General features: G+C 47.6%; 1 protein-coding gene across 2 annotated transcripts; it reads left to right on the top strand.

Annotated features, from left to right (window-relative positions):
* The first annotated feature begins 1,066 nt into the window (after window positions 1–1,066).
* AKR1A1 (aldo-keto reductase family 1 member A1) lies at window positions 1,067–13,110 on the top strand. 2 transcript variants are annotated; one of them, XM_043877537.1, is made up of 9 exons: window positions 1,067–1,259; window positions 6,921–7,009; window positions 10,006–10,125; window positions 10,295–10,446; window positions 11,054–11,249; window positions 11,580–11,779; window positions 12,029–12,101; window positions 12,241–12,327; window positions 12,943–13,110. In XM_043877537.1, exons 1-9 carry the CDS (start codon window positions 1,169–1,171, stop codon window positions 13,006–13,008), a joined length of 1,074 nt encoding a protein of 357 aa, XP_043733472.1. In that variant the 5' UTR covers window positions 1,067–1,168; the 3' UTR covers window positions 13,009–13,110. The 2 variants fall into 2 exon arrangements, with proteins under 2 accessions (XP_043733472.1, XP_043733473.1); XM_043877538.1 differs by lacking the exon at window positions 1,067–1,259 and adding an exon at window positions 1,325–1,481.
* The last annotated feature ends 1,947 nt before the right edge of the window (window positions 13,111–15,057 follow it).

Here is a 15,057-nt window from a genome sequence, read left to right as displayed (position 1 = left end):
TCTGTCGTCCCCTTCTCTTCCTGCCCTCAATCTTTCCCAGCATCAGGGTCTTTTCAAATGAGTCAGCTCTTCGCATCTGGTGGCCAAAATATTGGAGTTTCACCTTCAACATCAGTCCTTCCAATGAACACCCAGGACTGATCTCCTTTAAGATGGACTGCTTGGATCTCCTTGCAGTCCAAGGGACTCTCAAGAGTCTCCTCCAACACCATAGTTCAAAAGCATCAATTCTTTGGTGCTCAGCTTCTTTATAGTCCAACTCTCACATCCATACATGACTACTGGAAAAACCATAGTCTTGACTAGACGGACATTTGTTGGCAAAGTAATGTCTCTGTTTTTTATTTGTTTATTTATTGATTTTTTGTCTCTGCTTTTTAATATGCTGTCTAGGTTGGTCATAACTTTTCTTCCAGGGAGTAAGCGTCTTTTAATTTCATGGCTGTAATCACCATCTGCAGTGATTTTGGAGCCCAAAAAGTGAAATGTTGGAGACATAGTTCATCAGGACACCACTTCTTTTTTTTTTTTTTGGACACCACTTCTACTGGAGAGACAATGGGGAGTAATCCGGCCTATAAACAAATGGTGGGGAAGGGACTTCCCCTGAGACATTGGAAGGTTACGAATCCACCTTCCAATGCTGGGAGCCAAAATTGGATCCCTGGTTTGTTAACTAAGCTCCCACATGCCTCACAGTGTGGCCTAGAAATAAATAAGCTTAAAAAATGGGAAGAGTCGCGCTGGCAGAGTACGGACTGCAAGTGCACTAGATGGTGATTACAACGAAAAAGAAAAGAATCAGAGTTGTATGTTTAAGATTTGTGCATTGCTCTGTATGTACTAATGAATAAAAAACATATTGACAGTCTAAAAGTTGAATTATGTTTTATTCGGTGGAGCGACGGAAGAGCCCACTGCAGAAGAAGCCGCCATGAGGCCGCCGGATTCTCCCTCCCGCAGGAGAAAGAGCAGGGACCGCCCAGAGCCGCCTTACAGGCGGCGCGCGGTGCAGTGTGGGCCAGGCAGAGGCGCGGCCTGGTCCCGCCCTCGGGGCCGCCTACGTGACCCTAGGCGCGTGCCTTTCACGCGGGAGTTCGCCAAACCAGTGGTGTGCAGTGTCCAAGCTCCACAGCAGGACACGCTGTGTGGACCCACATTCCGCAGGATGCTCGTGGGCAATCCACTCATCACCATCCTGCGGAATGGATGGTGCAGCCTCCGAGCTCAGGCTTCCACTCCTCGGCTTCTTTCTGGAGGTAGGGGCGGGGTCCACCACGCGCCTGATGCTGAACGCCCGGCCCCGGCCACTCCTCTGGGAGGAGCTTCCGCATCGCCGCCAGGCTTAAGTACCTGCCTCCAAGCGCAGGCGGGTTTCTCCTGCTGCCCACCAGTCCCGGAAGCTGAGGCTTGCTTGGTGGCTAGCAGGGCGCGGGACTGAGCTGAGAAGCCCCACTACCCTGTTAACGCTCTGTGCCGAGGTGAGTCTCTCCTCTGCTGCCCTGTTTCTTTGGCGCAGTGGAGATGGCCTCGAACCTTTACTCCAGATGTGTACGCCCCCATGTTTCGAGCGAAGAGCAAATGCTCTGGAGGCGGCCAGACTTTGTTTCGGATTTGCACTTCCTCTTATTCTCTAAATGATCTTGGATAAGTCCTCAGTTTCTCTGGCCCTCAGTTTTCTCAGCGGTAAAAATCAGTTTCTACATCAGAACTGGAGCAAGAGTTAAGTGAGATAAAGCTCTTAAAAGCTACACGCACCGATTGTCAGTTAGTTTTGGTTGCCATCTTCTTTTTTTGTTTGCCCACCGACATGGTTTTTCCAGGAAATCTGGCTTATATTAATTATGAAGTTAATAAAGCCTGACGTGGCAAGAGGGGCGTGGGTTCGCTAGCTTTGGGACCTGCCTTGGGTTTGGGAAAGCCAGGGCATGTTTCTGTTTTGCCCGACTGCTCTTTCAAACTGAAATCTGAACCTTCACCGGATGGGGTTATTATTAATTAACTCTTTCCTTCTGCCTGTCCATACTCAGGGCTGCACGACCTCCCTTAGAAGAGTCTTGAGGGTTCTGATGAGTCTTGTTACTGTCCCCAAAGTCTCAGTTTTCTTGCCTGTAATGCGAGAGCAATACCTAATGGAATCACTGGGATTTTTTTTTTTTTTCTTCTTAATCGGAGATGGTAAAGTGCTTTGTTATTTTTCAGAGATCGTTGTTTCCAGGTTGTCTAAGAAGTAAAGGAAGAAGGTGATGGAGGCAGTGACTTTCTCAGATGCACCTCCAGCTGTCAAGATCTCCCCTGTTTGCCTGTGTGTGGGGTAGGGGAAATGGGAAGCAGGCATTGTAGCAGCTACCAGATTAGACAAATGACAGGCCCTGACCTTGAGGAGTACTTAAATTTCTGAGGGAAAATGAGCACACAAATGCAGCGTTATGCACAGCTATCAGTTCATGGGAGGAGCCAGGAATTTAAAGCTAGCTGAAGGGTGAGCTGCAGTTAGCCAGGCAAGGGTGGGACTTGTGCAGAAGGGAAGTGTGCAGAGGCCTGGGATCAAGTATGGTGGCTGCTTTTGCAGAGTCTGGAATATGTTGTCTGAAGTGAAGAGGTGGAGAGATGGGGGAGGTGGGAGCCGGGTTATAAAGGGTATTACTAAGGAGTCTGGACTTTACCCGGGTGGTAGGAGAGAACTACTGGAAGAGAGCCTGGGAGTCACATGGTCAGATTTGGGGACTGCTTGGTCGGGGAGAGGGGCCTCACTGGATCAGAGCAATCCCTGGTTCTGGGAAGGGTGGTCACAGCTGGAGCAGTGGCCCTGGAGGTGGATATGGATGGGTTGGGTAAAGATTTAAAGAGTATATATTTTAAAATTCTTTTCACATACATTAAGAAGTCCAGAGAGTGGTATTGCAGTCTTAGGTGTTACATTACAGTTTAGAGCAAATAGTATCTTTTTAAAAATATTTACAAGTATTTACAGGATTTTTAACCCAGTCAGATAGACCAAATCTTGGCCACTGTTTCATATTTAAGGTGGCTTTCCATGTTGGCGTCTTCAAAGTTCAGGAGAAACTATATTCCCCTTCCCACTACCTGTCAAAACCCTAATCTTATAATACTCAGAAATGCCTCAAACAAACTGAAATACTTGAGACGGCTTTTGTAAGATCCCCATGGACTATACTGTGAACATGTTGTCTGGTTTGCTTTCACACTTGTCATGCAGGGCCTTGAGTCCTGGGGGAACAGAGTATATAGAACAAAGAACATGATCAGGCGCTGTGCAGAGGGGTTTAGGCATAATATCTCTTCAAAATGGAGGAGCTGAGATTTAAGCCCAGGTCTGTGCAACTCCAGAACTTGAACTGTTTCCTCTGTGCTCTGTTGTTGGGTTTGATAAGTTTAGTTCTGGACATGTTGAGTCTCATACCTGTAGGATATACTGGTGGAAATGTCCAAAGGGAGGTGAATATATAGAACTGGGGTGGGAAGAATTAGTGATTAATGTCATCACTGAAGCTTGACTAGGGAACGAGAAGGGATTGAGGACAGAACCGTGAGGGACACCAATATTTTTTGTGGGGGAAGGTGGCAGAGAGGGAAGGCCTATGCAGCCAGGGAACACTCATGTGAAGACTGCTTCTTCTTCCTGTGTTTTCAAGTTTCTTGCATCCTGGCAGCAACTACAGAGCCCTTTTCTGAGAAGGGAAGACTAAGCCCCAGAGAGGAGGAACCTAGCCACTGATCTGGGATTAATAAAACCTGAGTCCTGATACTGCCCTCACCCGGCCCCCTACACACTCAGCTGCTCTTTCTTTTCCACCTTGAACCTCTCCCATGATAATATGGGGGGGTGTCTGAATGCTGCTAGAGGTCCAGCTAGGCAGATGCTGACAAGCTCAGAGCCTTTTAACACAGGGCTAGGCCGAAAGGCTGATGCACAGGCAGAAGATAAGGAAGTCAGGATCTGGCAGAGGATGACTTCCTGTCCTCTGATAGAGAAAAACATCTGTCCTCTGCCTTCCATCTGTCCTTTGGAGCATTTGTTCTTTGAAGATCTGTGTTTAGTGTTTCTACCTCTGATCCCTGCCCCCCAAGCCTTAGCCTTTTTGGTTTTCAGTTTCACCAGCAAAAGAAAGGGGAGAGGCAAGCTTCAGGTTTCTTCTTCCTTTTCCCCCCAGGCCAGGTTTTTGTTCACACTCTCAGCCCAGGTGTAATTTCAGAGCCAACCCTTGTGTTCTGAGAAATCTGGCAGAGGCCAGGAGGTCACAGGTTGAAGATCAAGCCCAGGAAACCAGCCATAGTCCCTGGTAGCAGCTGGCAGGCTAGCTCCTCCTGTGAAGTACAGACATGTTTGCCTGATCCTGGACAGTTTGTGTCCCTGAGAAGTTTGGTAACAGAGTATTGCCCTCAGTGGTCCATGGTTTGCTGCCAATATTGAACTGTTTTCATTTTAGCACAAAGGGTGGTCTCCAAAAGGTTGTGTGTATGTGGGTGTGTACGTGCGTGCTCAGTCAGGTCCGACTCTGCCACTCCGTGGACTGTAGCCCACCAGGCTCCTCTATCCATGGAATTTTCCAGGCAAGAATACTGGAATGGTTTGCCATTTCCTACTCCAGGGGATTTTCCCGACCCAGGGATCAAACCCGCAGTTGTGTTTCCTGCATTGGTAGGTGGCAGTTCTTTACCACTGAGCCTCCTGGGAAGCCCACTAGACTATAATAATCTTCCTGGTGGTCCAGTGGTTAATTTAAGACTCTGCACTTCCACTGCAGAGGGTGCAGGGGGTGTGGGTTTGATCCCTTGTCAGAGAACAAAGATCCCACTTGCCACAAGGCAAAAATAAATAAATAAATAATAAAGTAATAACCTTAAAAAAATTCTTCCTGAGTCAGAAATGTTAAGGACAGAGTTGGTGTGTCAGTTACACTTGCAACTTATCCAGTTACCTACTCTACCATAATATTCTTGATATCCTTTCTGAACTTGGAAACAAAGGTTATGATAATAAAGGTATTGACCAGCAATGAACTCAACCCCAAGAGAATGATATTTACAGTATTGATGAGAGCAAGGGAAAAGGTTGTTTCTATATTGATTCTTGGGGTGAGCCCTCTTTCTCCTTCCCCTTCTCTTGGATAAATCCTGTTCATCAAAGCTCGACTCACATGTCACCTCCAAGAAGCCATCCCAGCCAGGTCACTTTTTTCTTGTAGCCCTTGTGCAGGTTTTGGTCCCGTCTTATGTGTTGTGACATCCTCTGTCCTCTCCAGACCATGAACTCCAAGAGAGCAAGAACTATTTGAATATGTGTGTCTCTTGTGTCTAGCATAAGACCATTCATCATCTGTTGACTGAATGAGTATTCTTGGGCCACTGGAGACTTCTGATTTTCATAGCTCTCCAAATGGGGTTGTTGCAGTTACCCACATGCTTTGTTCACTTGGAAATTTTTAGATACATGTGATTTACTGCTTTCCACTGCACTGAAGTTCTGTGTCTGGTTCCTCTTCCTGGAAAGACTCCTCTTTTACTCTTTTTTAAAAAAATTTATTTATTTTTGGCTGCACTGGGTCTTTGTTGCTTTGCACAGGCTTTCTTTAGTTTAGGCTAGTGGAATCTATTCTTTGTTGCAGTACTTGGGCTTCCCATTGCGGTGGCTTCCCTTGTTGCAGGGCACAGGTTCTAGGCAGCAGAGCTTCAGTTGTTGAAGTATTTGGGCTCTGGATTTCAGGCTCGGTAGTTACTCTGGGGCATGTGAAATCTTCCCGGACCAGGGATTGAACCAGTGTCCCCTGCATTGGCAGGCGGATTCTCATCCATTGTGCCACCAGGGAAGTCCTTCCTTTTACTCTTGGGACAATCCAACTCATCTTAAAAGCCAGTGTTGGGACTATCCCTAGTGCTCCAGTGGCTAAGACTCTGCACTCCCAATGCAGAGGGCCTGGGTTCAATCTCTGGTCAGGAAACTTGATCCCACATGCTGCAAATAAGAGTTATGCTGGGGGGAAAAAAAAAAGAGTTATGCTGCTACTAAAAGATCCTGCATGCCACAGCTAAAGATCTCGCATGCTGCAGTGAAGATTGAAGATCCTGTGTGCTGCAACTAAGACCCGGTGCAGCTGAATAAATAAATATTTAAAAAAAAAAAAAAAAAGACAATGTCATTATTCTCTTGTCCTTGCCCTACAGAAGTCACTTGTTTTTCTGTAATACAGTGTACACGTGTCTGCTATGAGGCATAGCACATGTATTTTATTGGCCTGTGTTCACTTGCCTTTTCCTGCCTTTTCTATCAGCTCCTTCTTGAATTGTTGGCTCTCTCTGTCACTTAGCTGTTGATTTGGGGCAAATAACTATCTGTCTGGGCCTGTTTTTGTGTTTGTTTTTTTTTTAATCTAAAAAATAGGATACTTCCCTTGTAAGAGCCCACTCAGGCCTCGTAGCATGGCTGATCAGATCTCTGTGAGAGGGACTCAGTCTCTGTAATGCTAACAATCTCCTGGAACGTTCATCTCATCCTTCAATCCTGAGCCTGTCTGTCACCTGGTCTCCCTTTGTCTCATAAAGGCTTTTGCTTATCTTATACTGGCTTGAGACCTCATGTAGTCAAGGTTGAGTACTTCTGGGTAGCCACCTCACCTTTGTTTTTAGGTTTAAGAGCTCTTTAACCAGACCCTTAGCCTGGTGAAAGGAAGGGCAGCCAGACTGGTGGTCCTGTTAGTGTTTGTCTGGGAGCTACTGGCTTTGGTTGGTTCTGGGCACCCCGTCTCAGCCGCCTTTGCTCCCAGGCATATACACATGACCCAGTGTCTGTTCTCCTGTCACCTCTGTGCCCCTTTCCTCCCATGTTTTACAGGAGCCTTGACCAGTCACCCTAACAGCAGCACTGACCCTCACACCGTTCTCTTCCATCTGTGTTTCAGGGGCAATGGCGGCTTCCTGTATCCTCCTACACACTGGGCAGAAGATGCCCCTGATTGGACTGGGCACCTGGAAGAGCGACCCTGGCCAGGTGAGGGGTGGGGGCAGAAGAAGGGGGTTCTTGCCCCTCTTCTAGGGAAAAGGCACTATTGGGGAAAGGGTCCTTGTGTTTTCACTATCACCCCCACCCCTATACTTCACATCTGGTAGGGATAAGCCTGGAGGGCGGTGGGAGGAAACAAGGGAAGAAGGGACCCATAGTGAGCTCTTGGCGTCCCCAACTGATCCAGAGCAGTGGTTAAGGGGCCCAGCAGGGCCTCAAGCATAGGAAGGAGCCCATTCCCTGATGATCTGCACTGAGTGCTATGGAGATGTGGGACTCCTTTGTGCCTGACCCTGGGCTGACCCCTAAGGTGCCATTTATCACCCTGCACTGTGATCGTGTTTTCTGTTCCACATTTGGTTCCTTATACACACAGCAGGTTGTTGTTCAGTTGTTCAGTCCTGTCCGACTCTTTGCAACCCCTTGGACTGCAGCACACCAGGCTTTCCCGTCCTTCACCATCTCCTTGAGCTTGCTCAGACTCACGTCCATTGAATCGGTGACGTCATCCAGCCATTTCATCCTCTGTCGTCACCTTCTCCTCCTGCCATTCCAGTATCAGGGTCTTTTCCAATGAGTTGGCTCTTTGTATCAGGTGGCCAAATTATTTGAACTTCAGCCTCAGCATCAGTCCGTCCAATGAATATTCAGGATTGATTTCCTTTAGAATTGACTAATTTGGTCTCCTTGCAGTCCAAGAGACTCTCAAGAGTCTTCTCCAACACCACGGTTCAAAAGCATCAATTCTTCAGTGTTCAGCCTTCTTTATGGTCCAACTCTCACATCCATACTTGACTACTGGAAAAGCCATAGCTCTGACTAGATGGACCTTTGTTGGCAAAGTAATGTCTCTGCTTTTTAGTACACCGTCTAGGTTGGTCATAGCTGTTCTTCCAAGGAGCAAGCGTCTTTTAATTTCATGGCTGCAGTCACCATCTGCAGTGATTTTAGAGCCCAAGAAAATAAAGTCTGTCACTGTTTCCATTGTTTCCCCATCTATTTGCCATGAAGTGGTAAAACTGGATGCCATGATTCTTAGTCTTCTGAATGTTGAGTTTTAAGCCAACTTTTTCACTCTCCTCTTTCACCTTCATCAAGAGGCTCTTTAGTTCCTCTTCACTTTCTGCCATAAGGGTGGTGTCATCTGCATTATTGATATTTCTCCTGGCAATCTTGATTCCAGCTTGTGCTTCATCCAGCCAGGCATTTTGTGTGATGTACTCTGTATATAAGTTAAATAAGCAGAGTGACAATATATAGCCTGATACCGGTGACAATATGCAGCCTGATACGGGGTGACAATATGTAGCCAGATACACACAGCGTAAAGAATAACTAAAGAATAACTCGGTCAACTGTTTTTACCAAAGGTCAGCAAACTGTTTCTTAAAGGACATGGTGGTTAATAATTTAGATTTTGTCAGACAACTTGCAAAATGCAGGTGGTTATGTACTTATATAACTATTTAAAAATATAAAACTTGTTCTTAGCTCAAGGGCTGAAAAAAAACAAAAGGCATCTGCTAGCTGGAGTTTAGTAACCCCTGCTATAGACCTTCCAGCCTAGGGGAGCCTGGGAATGAAAACCTGCTTTCGTGGATGGACACAGGTAGAGACTCAGCTCCCACCTGGGGTGGAGCAGCTCCCACCTGGGTGTTCCTTGTTCTTGGAATCTGAGTCAGAGTTGATAGAAGTTTGGGAGGAACTCTGGCAGGGAGAACAGCCTCTTCTTTCTGGGATTTAGGCTGGGATTGGTGGCGTGGTTGAATGAACTCTGTCTGCCTTTTCTCCTTTTGCTTTCCTTTCTACAGCTGCCTAGAGTCTGGTGCTGTAGGCAGGCACTGACACTGCCTGGGACAAGTCCAGGAGCTAGATGAAGGCCGGGGGTGGAGGCCAGAGCCAGGGCCAAGACGGGGTCAGGGATGGAGGGGTGGGAAATGGGATGGAGTAGGGTCGGTGAGAAGGGCACATGTCTGGATAGTAACAACTGCACCTAAATGGGGATCTTGAGTGACAGGGCGCCTAACACCCTTGGATCTGCTCCTGATGCCATGTTTCTAATCTGGTTTTTAACAAATTGCCTGACCCATCATCCTCCTTGGTGCCTGCTTTATTCTCTTCTGGTGGGAGACTCTGGGCCCAGCTTCTATTTCACTTTTCCACCTTCCTTAGTTTTCCCTTCTCCCCCCTTCACCTCTTCTACTTGTCTGAGCCATGGTCTACATGGCTTCCCCTTTAAATATATATATATATTTAAAATGGAATTTCAATTTATATATATGTGTGATTTTTTATTTACATTTTTTGGGCTGCACTGGGTCTTTGCTGCGCACAGGCTGTCTCTAGTTGCAGTGCAGTGAGCGGGGACTACTCTCTAGTCACGGTGCATGGGCTTCTCATTGCAATGGCTTCTCTTATTGTGCAGCACGGGCTCTAGTCTCCGCAGCTCAGTAGCTGCAATGCACAGGCTTAGTTGCTTCATGGCATGTAGAACCTTCCTAGACCAGGGGTGGAACCCATGTCCCCTGCTTTGGCAGGTGGATTCTTAACCACTGGACCACCAAGGAAGTCCCCACTTGGCTTCCTAAGGATCTGTCTCCATGTGGCCTTGCTCTGGGAACTACTTACCTGTGTATCATGTTTCCCTAACCAGCTCCTCAGGGTTGGAACCTATCTCCATGACTATACTTCTGCTTTCTGTCCTATCGATGTATCCATGCATCTTCTGAGCATCTAGCAGGGAACGTATTGTTAGTTTTTGCTGGGCCCTGCTGAGATCACTTGGATAGGAAGGAACCTTGGAAGTTAGTGGCGGGGAGGAAAAAGGGTTTGGGGTCTCCACGCCATCTTCTATCTTCTCACTTCCACCGTGTGGATGACTACAGTGATAAATTCCTGCCCCCTCCCCCCATCAGTGACCCTCAGGAGGGCAGTTGCTGGTCCAGGCCAACAGAGTTAAAACTTTCGCTTTTCTTGCCTGGCAGGTTAAAGCAGCTATTAAGTATGCCCTGAGTGTAGGCTACCGCCACATTGACTGTGCTGCTATCTATGGCAATGAGACTGAAATCGGGGAAGCCCTGAAGGAGAATGTGGGACCTGGCAAGGTGAGGACGGGCTACAGAGGGGTGGGGTGAGAAGACTCAGAGGCTGGGGCTGAGGGCTGACTAGAGGGATCTGGCATCAGCTTCCTTCTAATTCTTCTCCCAAAGGTGAGGGTGGGCAAAACTGGGTGCCCTTGGCTCTTCTCACTGTGGACTCTGCCCCCTGTACCAGTTGGTGCCTCGGGAGGAGCTCTTTGTGACTTCCAAGCTGTGGAACACAAAGCACCACCCCGAGGATGTGGAGCCTGCCCTCCGGAAGACACTAGCTGACCTGCAGCTGGAGTATCTGGACCTGTACCTGATACACTGGCCCTACGCCTTTGAGTGAGCCTTGCCAGGGTCTTCATCTAGGAATCAGGGACTGGGGGAGTCATGTTAGTAACTTTTTGTAAGTAATAGGAGCCGAGCAAGAGAGGAGTACTCAGTCTTTTCTGCTACAGTCTAGCTACAGAAAAATGGAGTGCCGCTTCACATGGCATGTATCCTAGGGTGTATACGGATGAGTCCTCCTGCTGCCTTTATACATTGGGGAAATGTTCTAGCTTTTGCTGGGCTCGGCCCTGGGGTTGCAGTAGAGTAAGCTCCCACAGAGGGTATGGGAGGAGACGACCATAGCTCCGTGCTCTGTACTTGAAGAAGGCTGTAGGAGCCTACAATGCAGTTTCCCGAGACGGGGCAGAAGGAGTTAAGGATGACTTCCCAGAGGGGAGGGGATATAATCTGTGTCTAGGAAGAAGAGAAGGGGGGATGGGCATTCCATGTGGAGTTAACACTTGGCTCATGACCTGGAAAGGTGAAAAACCATGCTTGTTTCTCATTCTTGGCCCTTTACCCTTTCTGGGCTTCGATTATGGGATGTAGAATGGCTGGACGGCAGATAGACAGGAGCCTGGCATGTGTGCCCACACCTGGGGGGCTGTCTTTCACTCAGGCGGGGAGACAGCCTCTTCCCTAAGAATGCTGATGGGACTATACGCTATGACTCCACCCACTACAAGGAGACCTGGAGGGCTCTGGAGGCACTGGTGGCTAAGGGGCTGGTGCGGGCTCTGGGTCTGTCCAACTTCAACAGTCGGCAGATTGACGATGTGCTCAGCATGGCCTCTGTGCGCCCAGCTGTCCTGCAGGTGAGCACAGCAAAGCAGATCAGTTGGTTTGGGGATGGTGTGCATGTATGTGTGTGTGTGCGTGCGTGTGTGTAAATGAACATGAGTGAGCAGATGATGAGTTTACTTCAGGAAATAGCTAGAAAGTTGTCAGAAGTGTTGGTGCAGAAATCCTCCGAAGTGTGGGAAAAGAATGAAATAGACATTGGAAAACTGTCTAGAGAGTGAGAAAAGCAGAGTGAGGGGAAGTGGGGGGTCAGCAATTCAGGGTTGGTCAGAACGTGCATGTCCGGGTGGGGCCAGCAAGCCAGCTGCGGCCACCCCGTGCTGATAGGTTGTTTCTTGGCTTAGGTGGAATGCCACCCATACCTGGCTCAGAATGAGCTGATTGCCCACTGCCAAGCACGAGGCCTGGAGGTGACTGCTTATAGCCCTCTGGGCTCCTCTGATCGTGCATGGCGTGATCCTGAGGAGCCTGTCCTGCTTAAGGAGCCAGTGGTCCTGGCATTGGCTGAAAAGCATGGTCGGTCTCCAGCTCAGATCTTGCTCCGGTAAGAGCAGTCTTAGGGAAAGACAATCAGGTTAGGGAGAGGGCTCCTGGGCTGGGAGGCAAGGGTTGAGGGGTTCCCAGTGCCTGAATGAGACTGAGAATCTTGCCGTGTTATCTCGGGAGAGGCCATTCTGAGGCTCGTTCCTTCTTCCAGTGGGGCTCGGGGGCTCTAGGAGCTCAGAGAAGCCTGCATGGAGGACAAAATGCTCATGAGTACTGACTGTTTCGTTTACTTCCATCCCCCACTTAGGTGGCAGGTCCAGCGGAAAGTGAGCTGCATCCCCAAGAGTGTCACGCCTTCCCGTATCCTTGAGAACATCCAGGTACTTGATGTGTCTGTCCTGTCTTCTTTAGCCCACTGGGACACAGTCTGACCCTGACTCTGGCTAAGAAGGCAGTGGTCTGGAACCCCAACTTCCACTCACAAAACTGGCTTTCCTGACCCCCACTTTCCATTCCCAGGTGTTTGACTTCACCTTTAGCCCAGAGGAGATGAAGCAGCTGGATGCCCTGAATAAAAATTTGCGATTGATTGTGCCCATGCTTACGGTGAGTGTGTATCACCCCCCAGAATCAGGGAATGTGAGATTCGGGGCAGCATTCTGGCCTTCATGTTGCTGATTAGAGGCTTGGCAGGATGGTATTGTTGGTAGGATTGCTGTCCTGGACACAGTGGGCTGTTTTTTCTTTATTGAGCTCCCAGAAGTAATCTGGTTCAGGGATAAGGCATTTAGCCTGTGAGTTCCAGTCCTGACTCTCAATACCTTGTAACCTAGAGCAAGTGATTTAACTTGTCTAAGCTTTAGCTTCCTATGTGTAAAATGATCCCAGTTCTTGACACGTAACAATTTCTCAGTATAAATGGGGCATTCTCAACCTTGTTAGAAAGGGAAATAAATAGTTCCTTATCCCAGCTGAGACTGTAAACTCTTAGGGATAGAGTCAGCCACGTACCAGGCTGTGGGTTTGGTGCTGGAATGTTGTTGGTACTGTGGCATTCTCTGAGGCTAGGTCCCTGTCACTGACATCTGTCAGTGCTGTACACAGGTGAGGCTGTTCAGGAAGATTCTTGGGAAAAGATGTCCTGGAATGTCTAACTAGGGGGACGGGCAGGGTGCGGGAATGTCACCTCCTGCTAATGGAGTCATCTGTCTGTCTCTCCAGGTGGATGGGAAGAGGGTCCCAAGAGATGCAGGGCACCCTCTGTACCCCTTCAATGACCCATATTGAGATCACAGTTTCCTGGCTTCCTGTTCATCTCTCCGGCTGTAAGGTCCTGCGGTCCCCAGAAAGGAGGAGTTAATAAAGCCCTTGGAGTATCCATCCATGCTACTTGGTTGTCTTATTTGTCTGGTCAGACTTGGTATGGAAATTGTTTCTCTTTGGGATGCTGGGTGTGACCTGCCCTGAGCCCAAACCCCCTTGTTTTGGAGAAACAAGCATGTAGCTGAATTCCATTTCCACTTTCATAAGTTAGATACATTAGTGGAGTATCGCCATCTAGTGGCATCTATTAGCACTGCATGCCGCCCCAGAGTAGTCTTTGTGAGAATAACAAAAATTGGTCACTTATGGACTGATATCAGAGTCCTGTGGTTTCTTGGTCCTGCTGGGTATGGGTCTTGAGTTCCCACACTCTGCCCCTCCTCCTAGTTAGTGCCTTGATTTAGGAATATGAAGAGCCAAAAAAACTTACATTCTGAAGTTTGGGAGTTCCAGCTTGGAGAATCAGGACAGAGGCTTTTTCTCTCAGACACTATAGTCAATGTGCATAGGCTACCTGAAGGAGGCAGAGTCAGCACCAAAACTTGTCATTGTACCTAAGTTTCTATCTTATATAATTTATGGTCCCACCAGAGACAACTAAGATTTTAGGAGGGTTTTTGGAAAAACCCTCTAAACTCCAAGCACATAAAACTCATTTTAGTTTGCTAGTTGAACCATTGCTCTTCATTCAGAAGATATTAATGGAGTCCTTATATGGGTTAGACACAAATGCTAGGCCCTGGGGATATAGCTATAACTAAGACACAGGTCCCTGCAGCTTACTTGAAACGGACTAAGTAATTGCATAATTAGTTTAATTACAGTTGGTAGAAGTGCTGTGAAAAAGCACAGAGCAAGAAGCCTACTGATTTAATTGGCTAAGATCTGAAGGATGAGTAGGAAATAATTTGTTAAAAGAGGTGAGAGTGGTAATAGTGTTCCAGGCAAATTGGATAGCTTTGGGGGAAAACTTTGTAACTGGAAGAAGCTGTTGGAAAAACCTAAAGAAGTCTTCTGTGACAAACTGGAAACGAGGTGGGGGTAGTGGGGGTATGGAATGGCATGAGACAATGCTGGAATAAGATAGGGACCTGATGCTGGGAAGCCTAGGAGACTGGGTTAAGATCTTAGGTTCTTTAATCCTGAATGCAGCAGGAAGCTATGGAAGAGTTTTGAGCAGGAATAACATGGCATGATTTGTATCTTAGAAATACAGCACAGCTGCTCTTGCCTTCTGAGATGGCCCATGCTCTGTGGAGTGTGTTTCTCTCTAAATATATCCACTTTTTAATCTATCAAAAAAAAAAAAAGAAGAAATAGCAGCACTAGAGCAGTGGGGAAACTGGATTAGTAGGATAAAAAGTGGTTGGAGGAAGGCATGTTGCAAGTTAGTCTTTTTTTATTTTATTAATAGTGTAGTCAAAGCTATGGTTTTTCCAGTAGTCATGTATGGATATGAGAGTTGGACCATAAAGAAGGCTGAGCACTGAAGAATTGATGCTTTCAAACTGTGGTGCTAGAGACTTGAGAGTCCCTTGGACTGGAAGGAGATCCAAACCAGTCAATCCTAAAGGAAATCAACCCTGAATATTCATTGGAAGGACGAGTGCTGAGACTGAAGCTCCAAAATTTTGACCACCTGATGTGAAGAGCTGACTCATTGGAAAAGACCCTGATGCTGGGAAAGATTGAGGGCAAGAGGAGAAGGGGGCAATAGAGGATGCAGTGGTTGAATGGCATCACTGACTCAATGGACATGAGTTTGAGCAAACTTCAGGGTATAGCGAAGGACAGGGAAGCCTGACATACTGCAATCTGTGGGGTCGCAGAGTTGGACATGGCTTAGCGACTGAACAATAGTTGATTTACAATGTTGTGTCAATCTCTGCAGTACTGCAAAGTGACTGTGAAATACATATGTACATTCTTAGGGCTTCCCAGGTGACACCAGTTGTAAAGAACCTGCCTGCCAATGCAGGAGACAAAAAAGAGACTTGGGTTCAGTCCCTGGGT

This window comes from Cervus elaphus, chromosome 20 (genome assembly GCF_910594005.1).
Source record: "Cervus elaphus chromosome 20, mCerEla1.1, whole genome shotgun sequence".
In the NCBI taxonomy this organism is placed as follows: Eukaryota; Metazoa; Chordata; class Mammalia; order Artiodactyla; family Cervidae; genus Cervus; species Cervus elaphus.
The sequence above is the reverse complement of the archived record's forward strand: the minus strand, read 5'-3'. Positions and strand labels throughout refer to the sequence as shown.